The following is a 15,673-nucleotide window of genomic DNA, read 5'->3' as shown; positions in this document are numbered from 1 at the left end:
TTTTGGAGATATATCAGGCTATAAAATCAATAACGATAAGTCAGAAGCACTAAATTTAAGCCTGCCAGAGCCAGAGGTGAAACTCCTCAAATTAAACTTTAATTACCATTGGAGCTCCTCGAGTATCAAATATCTGGGAGTAAAGATAGCGAGGAACTACCAATCCCTATATCAACAAAATTACCCGACCCTGTTCCGGAAAATTAAACAAGACCTAGCGAAATGGGGAGGATATCAAATATCATGGATCGGGAGAATGATCTCGGTTAAAATGAACATACTCCCCAGATTATTATATTATTTCCAGACGCTCCCGGTCCACATCCCTGGCTCAGAATTAAAGAACATACAAAAACTAATCTTCCACTTCATTTGGCAGGGTAAGAAACCCAGAACCGCTAGGACAGTTCTCCTGGCATCAAGGGGTAGAGGAGGACTTGGTGTCCCAGACATCACAAAATACTACCTAGCCGCACAATTGCGACAGGTGGTAGTCTGGAATGCCAACCCAAACCAATACTGTTGGCTAGATATAGAATCATACTACGCCGGAACGCCTTCACTACCAGCTTGTCTTTGGTCCCTGAGCAGGGAAGACATGCAGAATAGTAAACTTAAATTAGGCCCAATGAGACACACATGGGAGATCTGGACGAGATGCAAATATAAATTTAAGCTCACTTCGCCCCAATCCCAACTCATTCCAATTCACAAAAATCCGAAATTCCCTCCTGGTTGTGAGCCCAGACAATTTGACCAATTCAAAGCAAAAAATATTAGAGCGATCGCTGACCTCTTGAGTATTGGAGAATTCCTGAGCTATCAAAATCTACAAACCAAATATGAAATAGCAAGGTTGGACGTGTTCAAGTATCTACAAATTCGGCACTTTATTCGAACCTTATCCCCAACGTTGAAATTTCCCCCTCTCACAGTTTTTGAGCGGCTCTGTCGAGAAACAGGCCACCAGAAAGGTCTTATAACACAAATTTACGCAGAATTGGAAAGGGCTATAGAAGCCCCCACACATGACTATATGCTGCATTGGGCAGCAGAATTGGGAATAGTTATAGACCGAGAGGACTGGGAAAGAATTTGGGAGACCGCCTCAGGAACTTCCATATGTACCACAATCAAAGAAAATATATATAAAATACTGTTCCGCTGGTATCTTACCCCAGTTAGAATAAATCAAATCTACCCCCAGGCGTCCGATCTATGCTGGAGAGGTTGCGGTCAAAAGGGGGACATGGCACACATCTGGTGGACATGTCCGGAAATTCAAAAATACTGGGGAACCACTCAAAAATTAATAGAAGAGGTCACCGGCCTCAAAATCCCTGTTGACCCGCTGACCTACCTGTTGGCCAGGCCCCTAGAAAATGTGGACCGACCAACAGGTAAATTAATCTCCTTCATCCTAACAGCGGCTAGATGTGCAGTGGCGGCCGCCTGGAAGAAAGTGTCTCCCCCCTCAAAACAAACGATAAAAAAATAGGATACAAGAGGTAATGAACATGGAGAAACTATCGGCCTTTTTGAAAAGATCCACGGACTCCTTTAATAAAACATGGGACCCGTGGTTAACCCACATGGCACCCGCACGTCCCTAACCCAAAAACGAAAAGTAAACAGAACGAGTCTAGAAACTCCAATAGAAATATTCTGAGGACGCGATAAGCAACAGGTATCCCCCCCCCCCCACCTTCCCTTCTCCCCCCCTTCCATACACTTACTCTCTGTTTCCATACTCGCGCCCCCCTCACAACCCCAGGAGGGTCAGGGGGGCGATGAGCTTTCCTCTCTCTTTCTGGTTTCTTTAACCAAAAAATGGAGAAAACTTGTATTAGGCTGTATTAACACATATGACATGTACAATGTGAAATAAGTATTTGCCTAATAAAATTTTTTTGAAAAAAAAAAAAAAGATAATACTGACTGCAATTTTTTGTTTCTCACTCTCCCCATCCTCTCTCTCAACATCCCTCCTCAGCTCTCCCCCTCATCATCATCACCATTATCATCAGATCTCCCCATCATCATCATTAGATCTCCCCCAGTCCCCCTCATCATCAGATCTCCCCCAGTTCACCTCATCATCAGATCTCCCCAGTTCCCATCTTCATCAGATCCCCCCAGTCCACCTCATCATCAGATCTCCCCCAGTTCCCATCATCATCAGATATCCCCCAGTTCCCATCATATCTCCCCCAGCCCCCTCATCATCAGATCTCCCCCAGTTCCCATCATCATCAGATATCCCCCAGTTCCCATCATATCTCCCCCAGTCCCCCTCATCATCAGATCTCCCCCAGTTCCCCTCATCATCAGATCTCCTCCCAGTTCCCATCATCATCAGATCTCCCCCAGCCCCCTCATCATCAGGTCTCTCCCATCCCCCCTCATCATCAGATCTCCTCCAGTTCCGGTATTTTAGATGTTTTTCTTTTTCATCTTTTCATTTTTCCTTTGTAAGCAAAATATATTGTTCTAATATTTTAACATTTTTGTGGGGGGGGGGGGGAGGGGTGTTTGACAATGGTAATGTTATTCTAGCTTTTGATATTTTATTTTTAGATTGTATTAAGATGTTTTGGATTTGTTTCTGCCTCTGTTCTTTTTGAATCATAGGTATTTATACCAGACTATGTGAAGCTTAAAGAATTTGAGACTGTACGCTGAAAACCCCACAAGAATAAAGCTAGTGCGTAGAATTGTATGAACAGATGTTCTCTACAGCGCTTGTTAAATGTTTAGAAAAAACTATCTTTTTATTATATAACACATACAAATGCAGATTAAATCGGAAAAAGCACAGAAATATAGAAGCATCATGAAAGATCTACCCAACACATAAAAAATGACATGACACCTATTTCAGTTGAAACTCAGAAAATGATGCATATGTATTTCGATATCATACTGTATGTGCACCAACACTCTAATCTGGTAATACAGATGTAGCAAGACTCACTGTTTTTGGGGCCACGGCCACCCGCGGTCCCAACAACAGTACGTTTTGAGGTCCATGAGGATTAATGCTGCAGGGTCCATGCTTCTGAATAGGACACTGCAATCTCCCAGTTCATCACCATTATCATCAGATCTCCCCATCATCATCATTACATCTCCCCAGTCCCCCTCATCATCAGATCTCCCCCAGTTCCCCTCATCATCATCAGATCTCTCCCAGTCCCCCTCATCCCCCATGCCTACCTGTGGTTGTGGAGATGGTTGTGCGGTGGCGGGCCCCCAGTGTTAAAGGATAAGCAAGCCGGTAGAAGAATCAGCATCAGAATCTGAGGCAGAGCAGGACAACACGTGGTGAGGAGAGCCCTCTAACAGCAGACACCGGGATTAAGACTTCTGGGTCAGACTGCTAGAGCGCGCTCCTCTCCTGCCGTCCTGCTCTGCCACTGCCTCAAGTGATGATTATTCTATCGGCTTGCTTATCCTTTAAAACCGGGGCCCGGCGCCGCATACCCTCTCCCCTGCCTGTCTCTAAAGGGGGTGGGGGGGTTGAGTGGGAACCCCAAGAGCGCAGGCCCCCAGGCTATCGCTACGCCACTGCCTTCAACTGAGATTTCAAAATTCTTCCTATTCCATGTTTCTTTTAATCCTCTCTTTTGATACCCACAGTATTCCTTCTCCTAGTAGATTGTTGTCATCTTTATGACTCCTCGTTCCATATTTGTTATTGCCGTGGAGTTCTTGCTCCTCTTCTTCCTCTTCTCTAACTTCCCCATTGAGGTGGCTGTTACGGTCTGGTTAATTGTTTGGTTTACACCTATTCTTTGTATTTAATATGAACTTTTCCCTTTATCTTTACTTTATCTCCACTTTTCCACCAAATGTTTCCTTTTTGATACTTATCATTATAAACATTAAAACAACAGATGACGTATCAGTGAAATGGATATCTAATACACATTTCTCTAGCTACATTTCCAAAGAAGGGGTGTGTCAATTGTAATTAATAGAACATAAGCATGCATGGTCTATGCTGCATACAAGGACCCTGAGGGCAGGAACATTATAAATAAGGGGGCGATTGAATCCAAAGAGATTACAATAGCAAATTTGAATTCTACAAATGTAAATACCAATAAATTCATTAAGGACCTAATATCATTTATTAAACAAGTCACCCTCTGGGGTGCTTATCATGAAGTGATTTCAACACCATCCTACACTCCTGATGAAGCCGCTAACAGTGTCTACTGGGCGGAACGCGTTGAGTGGAGGAATTTTGGCTACCCAGACGATCCGTATCCAGAATTGCCTGCAGTGCGACCGAGCTGGCTGTAACTGTGCTGAGATGGAGGGAAGATATACTCTGTACAGAGATCTCCCCAGCTGATCGAAAGTGCCGGCTGAGAGCACTAAGGACGGGGGACATTCACAGCTGATGTGGGTGACCCCACACATTGCGGGAGGCGGTGGGAGACATCGTGACCGATACTGGGGTTCAATAAAAAGTGATACATGCCTATTTTATTGGCACTATTGCAAGTACGTTTTTTATATTTTACTATAAAGTTTTCACTTATTTTATTGATCTGTGCTATGTAGTTCTTATCTCCTTTTCATCTGCTGGAGCACCCATCCATCTGTGATATTGGAGGGGAGACGCATATCTGTATTTCGTGGGATTTATTCCCTCAACGCCCTTTGAACACCTTTATCTTGTGAGTAGGCTGGACATAGAGCCAAGACCACTATCTGATTAACTCCCACTGTGTTCCTACGTCTAAACTTATATTGCCTGTTTCGCTGTTTTTCTTCTCTCCCATATTGTCAGGATCGCCTAGACCTCCTGCTTAGCCATAGTTCTTCTTTGTCCACTGGGTGTGCTGCTGTCTTCTGTTTCCTCTGGGTTCCTCTGTCTGCCTGTCTGTCTTCTTGTTGCTCCTGTCTCTGTCCTTTATAGCTCTGCTTCCTGTCTGTTGCTTTTGCCTTTGCTTCTAGTCAGACTCCTATGCACATGCCTGTCTTTGATCTTGATCTGTTTATGTACCTGCACCTATATTATAGTCTGTTCACAGTAAAGGCCCTTGCTAGTAATCTGGCTTGTCCCTGTTTGTTCCTTGCTCCCCGGTCTCAGTCCCTGCTCCTGGACCTGTCCTGCCCCGCCTGTCCTGTTCCAGTCTCCTCGTTGCCGAACTCTGCTTGTTACCTGACTTCGCTACCTGCCGCCTGCCTCGACCCCTGCTTGTTACCTGACTTCGCTACCTGCCGCCTGCCTCGGACCCCTGCTTGTGACCCCTACTTCGCTTCCTGCTGTTCCTACCACCGAGATCCTACCCGCCACAGGAGTCTCCCGTGACACATATGCTCCCCCTGGATTTCTTGAGAATCATTCTTAAGTTTTGGAACACCATCCTATCGCCATTGTATAGATCGCAGGCAACACAGTTAATATCTCATATATATACATGGAGATTAATCTAATTCAAGGGCTAATGTCGACTCATACTGAAAATAGTATATACAGTATATAGAAAAATAGAAAAATAGTAATATATAGTGCAACAACGTATTGATAATGTGTATCCCTCCCACACGAATACCCCCAAAATATATTCCACCTAACACACTTCCCCCTCACCCCCACAGCACACTCCACCCTCCCAACAACACTGTCAGGGTTGGTAGTGCGAGTGACCTAAATTTATGAAGGGCAGTCCGTCAAACGGGACCTTAAAAAATGAGCACTGCACTACTCCTGCCTTGCCTTAAACAATAAGGAGATATCATTTACATGCAAAACGTCTTTAAAAAAAAAAAAAAAAAAAACCTTTTAATTTTTTTTTGCTTACTTAAGAGCCACAACTGAACTGGACAATGACACTCAGTCTACACCTACTGAGGACCCAGGGAAGGGCAACATGATAGCCCAAGCCCGACTGATGCACCCATTTGTTATGGTGTCCCCAGGGTAGGGCTGATGGACCGCAAGCATCTCTGGAATAGGTGCAGCTGCAGCAGCTCCAGCCATGTTTCTTTGTTTTTATTATTATTATTATCATTTATTTGCTTAGCGCCAACATATTCTGCAATGTGGTATAGAATTATGTATATTACATAAACAGTTACATACAAGTGAGGACAAACATGCACAAACAGATACAAACAGGTAATGAGGGCCCTGCACGTGAGAGCTTACAGACTAGAGGAAATGAGGGACAATGTTGAAACAAGAAGGTAAGGTGGCTGCTCATTGTAGATAAAGTGTGGCTCAGGTTAGAATATGGCCCAGTCTGACAGCTAAAGCCATTAAGGTTTTTTTTTGAAGGGGGGGGGGAAGGGGAGGGAGGGGGATAACGGGAGGGAGGGGGGAGGGGGATGTTACATAGGGTGGAGATTGGTCCAGCCACACAGCTGATCCTAATGGGGTTGGATTGGGAGGGGAGTTGGATGATAGAGGTATGGCGACTAGGCTTCCTTGAAAAGGTGAGTTTTATGGGAGTTTTTAAACATGTGAAAGCTGGGGGAGAGTCTGATGGTAAGTGCTAGGGAATTCCAGAGAGGGGGAGGCAGGAGTGGAGGATCAGGCTTCACGTGGGAGGTGGATGAGACCTCCTTCGCCTCCTCACGATGGAGGACTAAGATACGGCATTCTGGCTGCAGTTTAAAAGAAAAAAAGTCATTTAATTCACACCATCATTTGTGTACATACTATTGAATAAAGCAGTAACCCAATCAGCTCTCTGCATTTGATACATGTACTATGCAGAACCTGTAGTTACTCTCCAATTAACTCATATTTATTTTCACTAACCAACCATATGCAGCTTAATACAAACACCCTTTTTTCTCTAAGGGACTGCTGGTCTGACATTACTGAACTTGACCCAGTGCAAAGCTTGTATAACATTCAGCACTTAGTACAACACACAGAACTATACTCAAGGAATCAGTGTATAGTATCCACCAGTCCCTATCCGGCCCCTCATACAGATTCAGTCACCACTAGCCGATCATTTGCCTGGATAAAAACTAAGGCATCTCGCAGTAAATGCCTCAACATTTCTGTGAGATTCTGCTGCCAGACTAATAGCCCATCGGATTAACACAGCAGGGGTCCCTGCAGTCCCATCGAGTTTGAATGGGACTGCAGGGACCCCCCGCTGTGTTAATCCGATGGGCCATTAGTCTGGCTGCAGAAATCTCACAGAAATGTTGCAGTTTATTGGGAGACTGCCCCAGATTTTCCAAGGCAAGAGATCTCATTCTGGTGGCTGCATCTGTAGTTGCCGTACCCCTTCTTCAGGCTGTGGAAGGTCATTGTCCTTATCCAGCTGGTGCCAAGGAGGCCGTCTATGTTCACCCTCCTAGTCGCTCAGCCGTAGCAGGAGGAGCGTGTTAGCTCTGCCAGTGTCCCTCTACATAACATACAGTAATAGAGAATGAAAACAGAACAGTATTTATAATATATAATTCGTAAATAAACACAATGATTAGAGTATTGTAGGCTCCGTATTCACACACACTGGCAGGGAAAATGACCATCCATACGCAGACCATTGTGTCCGAATATTGCCACAGGAATGTCGGGATGCTCCATATTGGTGCCAGCAGACTTTGCGGGACATCCCACTGGTGTGCCTGCCATCTTAGAAATTATTACAAATTACTAGGGGGGGACTTTAAAGCAACAAAAGTGAAAATTCCTGTTATTTTAAAATAAATCCGTTCTGTAGTATACCTTCATATTTCATAGCTATATGCTGTAGAAGGCCCTGCATCCTCTAGGCCAGGGCTGCTCAATGCCAGTCCTCAAGCCCCTCCCCCCCCCCAACAGGTCAGGTTTTCAGGCTCAATCATTCCTAGTTTAAGCATAGGTGGCTCAATCAGTTCCTGCTTCAGCACAGGTGGCCTCTGATTGAGCCACCTGTGCTGAAGCTGGGATATCCTGAAAGCCTGACCTTGAGCACCCCTGCTCTAGACCAGCAGCAGAAAGGTCAGCGCTGGATACAAGCCATCAATAGTGTGTTACTCAAGCTGGCTATCTTGTGAGTGCCCAGATGTGAGTCATACTGATACTTGTTTAGCTCAAGGAAGAAATTAATTATAGATGCCTAAACAAAACCATCTTAGGTTGACACTAAAATGATTACCCATACTTATGTTGATGGTAAATTGCATTTGCTGAAAGAGCATATGACTAGTTACCAATAACACAAGTGGAAGCCAATCTGATCTGCTATCCTTAACCCCTTTGTGGGCAACACTAACCACATGCACACGTCTGAGAAATGACTCAGTGACTGCACTCATCACTGTAATGACTGTGCTTGATCCCTTTACAAAATAATCATACCAGTGAAAAAGTGAAATAAATAAATATTTATAGATTTTTTTTTTTTTTATGAAAACAGCAGATGAACATTGAAATAGATGACTTAGCATTTGAAGTTTTGCTGCAGGAAATCAATATTAATATTAAACCTACAAATACTTACACACACTCACTTTCTCAGAGGGGTAAAGAGCTTAAACGATATGGCAAATTATGGACAGGTAGTATTTAATGTGGTGCATTCCTTATGTTACTATATTTAAATTGTAAAACACAATATCCATGTTAAGAATAGAAAAAACCTTTCGATATATTACAGTAAAAAACAGAAAACACTCAAATGAGCATCAACGCCTTATATAGGTTCCTTAAACCCTGTTTAGTCTTTATAAACACCATTTGTTAGATTTTCTGAGACGCTACAAGCTTCAAAGACTATAAAATAGAACTGGCACTCACCACTTGCATCTTTAAAAGTGTAGATGTTCATTTTCTAGGTGCCTTGGTCTCACACGTCTGCCAGTTCTGTTCAGCAAATACACAAACACTATCACATGGGAAGGCAATCCAATTGTGACATGAAGGACGAAAGAACTCCCTTCTTCCGCTGTTCAATATAAAAGGATTCCATTTATTATTAAAGTACATTGCTTACACACTGTCAACACAACGGGCAACATATCTGGGCCCCTGGCCCCTTCATCAGGCTGGCATAGCCAGGGCAACCTGTTGTCCATTAAATAGGGAAGTCCCCACGAATCAGCCCTGGCAACGGCGGGCGCATGGGCCCTAGCGTAATGACGCAACCGGAACTACAATGCCACTTCCACCTATAGTTGAAACGCATAGCCAGAACCGCATACTTCAACCGCTGCCACAGAGACCTGAGTAACGAGACAGAACATATAGAATGCAATGACAGCCAGTGAACATACATGGGGATTGCTGATCAGGCCCCGAGAAAAGATTAAAAGCCCCAGCGCTACATCCAATGTGACAAATTATATAGTTAAATACTGTCCGTCTTTCTTTTCATGTGAGGGTCATTTAGTTAAATTCTTTGGCCACAGCATTTTAAGCTTGCCCTCTTTTTGCTAGTCCTAGCACTACTGTACCTACAAAAAGCTCTCCTAACCCATCCAATGGAGGGAGAATTGTCTCAAGCCTGGTCCTTCACTGGTGTGTAACAAGAACTGCCATTTAAAAGTGGAATGTATTGACACAAATATACTATGTAACTGTGGAAAGTCCGATTTGCCGATGATCCTCTGAATGTCTCCTGCACCCCTGGCACTGTCTCACCGTCTGGAGTCTGTCTACATCTGACTAGAATATCCTCTCTGATCAAGTGTCTATTATTGGTTTCTGGCTCCGTTCCCTATTTCGTTATCTCTTTCAATAATTTATGGAGGTTACCGATAGATTATCACCTAATTAGGATTTCATGTAACAGAGTACTGTATGCAGTTTACTTTTTTCAATGTTTTTTTTTTTCTCAACAGACCTTGATTTACGGATTGCTCCTTCCCCCCTCCCTCAGATATCCTATTTTTAGTGCATATTTGTACTGCATACCCCATAATTAAATCAATCATATCCTACTCAGACTATTGCTAACAAAACAGATTGATCAATCCCATGTATTGTGTGCAGACAGCATGGGTGGAATAGCTGTCAATTACTGCAGGTGCTTCCAAAGTCACGCCCTCAATGCCTTGCTGCTATGGATGGAAAGCATTCAAGGAAGCAACATTGGAAGCCCTTGCTGCTCTTGACAGCTATACCAGCCACACAAGTGCAGTTTGCAGCCTTACTACTGTAAGTGGGCAGTCCCAACACAGGTTTAGGAACCCATTATAATGCCTTGGAACCGCCATTACACATTTTTGTTGGAGAACCCCTTGAAGACACTTCCTGGACGTCCTTTTGGGAATCACTGCTTTAATGCATATATTTAAGGGGTTATAGAGTCTTACCGTTTCACCTCGGAAGCGGTTCTGATCTCTAAATTACCAGGACGATTACTCATAACAATAAACTTATAGTATATAGAGGGACTTATCCCAGTCACTATGACTATGTAAATGTGTAGAACCTAGTAATTATTCCTGCAGTACAACCTATGGATAGCCCTGGATATAGAGGAGTCCTTGTAGGGAATGCCCATTACAGGCAGCTTTATGAGTATTAGTACAGATAATTGCATTACAATTATAAGAAATATCCTCAACTCTGGAAGTGATTTAATATGCTATATTGGGCACCACTATTTATGTAGATTCAGAGAGTAAGATATAAGGGAAAGTGCTTAGGGACAAATGATATCCAAAGTAGTTGTGTGTGGCACACAGCAACAAAGAACAGGTCATGTGGCAAATGAAAAATATTTATCAAAGCTGCATTTAAAAAACGGTGGCGGGTACCAGATACAGGAACTACTAATAAATATTGAGTGAAGTTAAAATATGTTACTTGTCTATGCACTAATTATGGAAAGATTATCTGTATAAGAGGTGTAGAGAGCATAATGATGTATTTAGCTGGGATATTACTTTCACGGTGGGTTCGGGTATTGGGATTAAGTACGGCACCTACATTATTTTTGATTACTGCAAGTGTGTTCAGGTGAGTAATAAAGAAGCAAGAACCCACTATAAGCACTCAATACCCCCTGATGTATGATGTGAAAATTAAAAATAATTTTTTAATGCTATACTAATTAAAATAATGGGTGTTAAAATTCAACAAATGACACACATATATGATACCCTATGATGAATATATATGATATTCCGGGTAACTATGTAAGGCGACAATTTGAGGTTATTTGGATCAAACTGTCCCAGGGAGCCGGTATACAGTAATCCCTATTAGTGGTTAATTAGGTGTACGCTGGTATCAGTGAGGGGCTGTTCAATACCTGTCTCAGGTGTCAGACAGGTCCCAGATGGTGAAGGTGAAATGTGAAATGGATCATAATATGCTAGGTACAGACAGAAAGATCAGTATTTCAAACCAGTGTGTGCTCACTTTGCAAGTCATAAATCCATAAATGGAAAGTATAGACTCTCTCTACAATCCAACATGTAGCCACCTAACAGCAACTGGTTAACTCCTGAATAGTAAAGGAGTGGGCTGTTAAACACAGAACACAATGTGCAGAGGCTCAGACTCCTATAGGCAGTGTGGTTGTCAGTATACCTGTGCACATATTCATGAATGTGCTTCCACTGTCAGGAGTGCTAATGCCACTATAAAGCTGTGTATGATCGAAAGAAACCTATCTAGTATGCAGAAAAAGGTTTGATGGTGGATACTGAGTGAGAAAGAGACACTGTTATAATACTGCCACAAAGCAGCAGTAAACTGCTCAATGAGCATATGGTATACAGATCCAGTGTAGGTAAATCAGTGACATATGTACCATATAAATTCACATATAAATCACCTGTGTACTAGCTGATGAAGTCCATGAATACATAGAGCTAATACCACTCATAAATGCAAACACCGTGGCTAATATACCCCTAGAAACGGTGTGGCTGTTGGTATGCCTATGCACATATTAATGAATGTGCTACCACCGTTAGGAGTGCTGGTTACACTAATGCAACAAAATAACAAGGAAAATCAAGCAGCCGTCGCCTCACCATGCGTCACCGAGTCACCACAAAGACTCCTGCCCAACATTGAAGGGAGTACACGTTAGCCGTCTGGCAGCTGTTTGCTCTGCAACTCGATAATGCTACCACGTGAGTACTGACGGCGCGCGTGCACGTGACAGATGCCGACACGCATGTTTCGCAATTAGAAACGCTTTCTCAAGGCTTTCAAATCGTGTTTCACCATAGGTGGGAGCAGTATTGGACACAACTTTTTGCCGGCTACAGGCTCGACTCTCCTCCGCAGCGTACGACATCATGACACCATGCAACACTGCGTTATCACGGCAATGCATTGCTGAATTGACCATCACGCATGCCTGACGAAGGGGCTGGAGGCCTAGAAACGTTGCTGGTTATGTTGACAGTGTGTATGCAATGTACTTCATTACTAATAAATGGAATCCTTTTATATTGAACTACGGAAAGGAGTGCCTTTGTCCTTCATATCACAATTTGAGTGCCAGACCATGGGATACGTTTTATGTTTTAAGCTTCAAAGAAACCATGAAAAAAGGCAACATCAGGTCTCTTTAAAGCTGCAGACCAAGAAATGTGTTATTTTTTTTTTAAATAAATCCGTTCTGTATTGTGAGAAAATAGTTGTAGCATTTTTTTTTCAACAACGCTGAATTAAATTTTTTATGTATTATAATGTAACAAGCATTTTTTTGTTACTATAGCAAACATTTACAATGTCACATCCCCTTCTTCTGAAACAGGCTCTGGCACACCCCTTTTTGAGCCCTGCCTTCTCTCTAGCAGTGCACCAATTGTATCGAGTGACTGCCTGGCCACATGATCTTCCCCACAGAACTTTGTCAGTGCAGCGAAAGAGGAACAAAAATGCAGCCATTTAGTGAACCGCCGAGCCGAATCTTCGCTGATTGATCACAGGAGATCGGATCGATCGTCAACTTCGCCAATTACTGATCATTGTGTGGATTCTATTGATGCACATTAAAGGAAGAGGAAAGAAAAAAAAAAAACACGCAGCTTGGACTGCTGCTTTAAAATCCGTAATTTAACCATATAGTATACATATATCATGAAGAATATCCTAAACAAAACCAAAACACACAGGTTTCTGAAAGCCAATAGTGAAGGTTTTTGTTACCTTTGGCTGCGGCCCCGCTGTCTGCGCTGCATGCACGTCTGCCAGCGCGTGTAGCCAAGTTCTCCGGTTTGCAGTGAGCTGCAGGGGGAAAGACAGGGAGGGGGGCGTGGCCATGACATCACCAGGCAGGTTCATCCTCATTGGCTGAACTGCCAGGGGCGTGCCCTAGGGCTCCGTCACTAGTATTGAGCACAATTTGTGTCTGCAGGAAAAACTGGCCGCGTGGCGGTCGCCCCTTGCAGTGGGCCCGGCCTCATTGAGGGGCGGCTCTTGTCCCCGCAATGCCGCTACAGCGGGCACTGCAGCACACGCGGGACCTGGCCTTATGGAAGGGCCCGAATCACAAAGCTATTCAGTGTGTTGTAGATCCTCCCACAAAAAACAGAGAAACTAAACTTAGAAACAGACCTGAGCTGCACTATGTAGTGCAGCCATATAAGCCGTAGCACATATTCACTATTACAGCTTCACACACGGGACAATGTTACACATACTGTACCAATCACTGTGGTGTTGGTTATTACAGGGCAGTAGAGGAACATACAACAAAATCAATTTTTAAGTACATTTTTGCTACTTTTATTTTTGGAAGAAATATAAAACCTGTAGACCATAGGCCGTGACATAAAGATACCGTTTGTAATTGTGCATGTTCAATTTCCAGGAATGAGTAATACATGTGTCACCATAAGTGCAAACGGATGCTTTAAACCTCATGAAGAAAGGGATAGGCCAACTAATAATCCCCTCGAACCCCAGTTAATTAGAACCCCCCTATTTCACTGTACAGGACAAAGAAGCCAAACTCCAAAAAGGGCTGTTCACAAAACATCTTTCGTCGCCATTCTGCAGATAACGTCCTCCAACATGTTGCCAATTTTTTCTTCCTGCGCAGTAAATTTGTACACCTGTAAATAAAAACCAAGAAATGTAAAGGCGATGGTATGAAAGCTTCGACAGCATCAAATCACGCTCTTATTCTACCCTTTGCTGCTAGATACATTCTAAAGCAGTCTTGAAGAAAGAGCAGTAATTCTGCAAGACGGGGGGGAAAGTCACTTTAACCTCTGTGTCAAAGTTAAATTCCCAGCAACCTGTTGCACGGTTTCTTTGTGCCGTAAATTTCTAGATATAAATCTGCATACGTCAGCATTGTATAAGCTGAAACAAAGTGCCAGCACCATTGATCTTACAGCTGTTGGCTTCACATTAAATGATTGTTTTTAAACACTTAAAATGTTTCATAGATCAATGTGATTGAGCAGAAACATAGTTATTCTAGTCAATTAATTAGATTTCTGCTCAATCTTTGAAGAAATAGCGTTAGAGCACGAAAGAGACCCCGTAAAACAGGCCACGGCCATTGTAATTTCAAAGCCAATCAATACATAAAATACTCAAAGGTTAGATACCGTAATGACTTTTGGTAAATAAGTCTTGATGTGCATGCATAACAGTATCTTGTGCAACAAAGTTCATACCATGCTACTATAGACTAGAATGGAAAGGCACCAGCACATGCTAGGACTTAATCAGATTTGGATTGTGTAAATGCTCAAGATGCTTAAAGGATTAGGACCCCCTGCATAAAGAAAATATATATTTTTAGCAATCTCCCTCCCACACATGTATAGGGGGTCTGCAGAACTGAATCGGTTTCCTGAAATACTTAGGCCCGTAATATAGTGGGCGTGCTTCCTCCGCCGTGCGTGCGCGGCACTGGTTAGCTATGGTTAGCCAGCCATTGTATGCTAGGGCCGCACACGCGTACGGTAGTGAACATGGAGCTGGGCGATCTGGGGGGGAGGGGGGGAGAAGACTCCGAAAAGTATACATTCGCGCCGCTACTGCTCAGTGTATGTATGTATATTTATCAAAGTTGCACAAATTAATAAATAATTTATTCAAACAGCATGTTTTTTTTTTTACATTTTACACACACACACACACACACACACACACACACACACACACACACACACACACACACACACACACACACACACACACACACACACACACACACACACACACACACACACACACACACACACACACACACACACACACACACACACACACACCTTCAGTAAGCCGGTCGCTCACAGCAGCACGGACCGTATACACAAAAAGTGTGCGTCGTGCACGAGCGTTCGCACAGGCACACGGGCCTAACTAGGAAAAGTGCCACTGGAGGTTTAAATCTCCCGCTGGCCAATAGGAAGCCCCAACGTCATAAGTCACCGCTTCTTATTGGCCCAAGTGACTTCGGAGATTTAAACCTCTATGAAGTATCGGTGGCAGCTTCTCCGGTACGTAGGGAGTCCCCGGAACTGGAATTAACGTGGTACAGCTCCAGAGGCCCCCTGCTTCCCACCCATGCTGATAAAAAAGGGGGACATTTAACTTCAAATGCTCTTTCAACCTCCCCAAATAGAGCATAACATATAGCAACACACATTTTCCTTTTCTCTGTTGTATGAGGAAGTCATTGAGGCACTAGTGACGCAGCCACGTTCATGCTGCCTCATGTCCACAAATAAGTTAACAGAAAAAACAAAATAAACGTCAAAATAAACGCCAGACCTTGTT

The 15,673-nt window shown here is 43.4% G+C and overlaps 1 protein-coding gene across 3 annotated transcripts in view; it reads right to left on the bottom strand.

Annotated features, from left to right (window-relative positions):
• Positions 1–8,334: 8,334 nt before the first annotated feature.
• TPRKB (TP53RK binding protein) overlaps positions 8,335–15,673 on the bottom strand; it is a 25,120-nt gene continuing 17,781 nt past the window's right edge. For all 3 annotated transcript variants that reach the window (XM_075599774.1, XM_075599772.1, XM_075599773.1), the window contains exon 5: positions 8,335–13,989. In XM_075599774.1, the coding sequence (XP_075455889.1) occupies positions 13,903–13,989 (87 nt within the window). In that variant the 3' untranslated portion in view covers positions 8,335–13,902. The remainder of the gene's footprint in view (positions 13,990–15,673) is intronic.

Source organism: Ascaphus truei, chromosome 5 (genome assembly GCF_040206685.1).
Source record: "Ascaphus truei isolate aAscTru1 chromosome 5, aAscTru1.hap1, whole genome shotgun sequence".
Classification (NCBI taxonomy): domain Eukaryota; kingdom Metazoa; phylum Chordata; class Amphibia; order Anura; family Ascaphidae; genus Ascaphus; species Ascaphus truei.
This window is presented reverse-complemented; position numbering and strand designations above follow the sequence as displayed.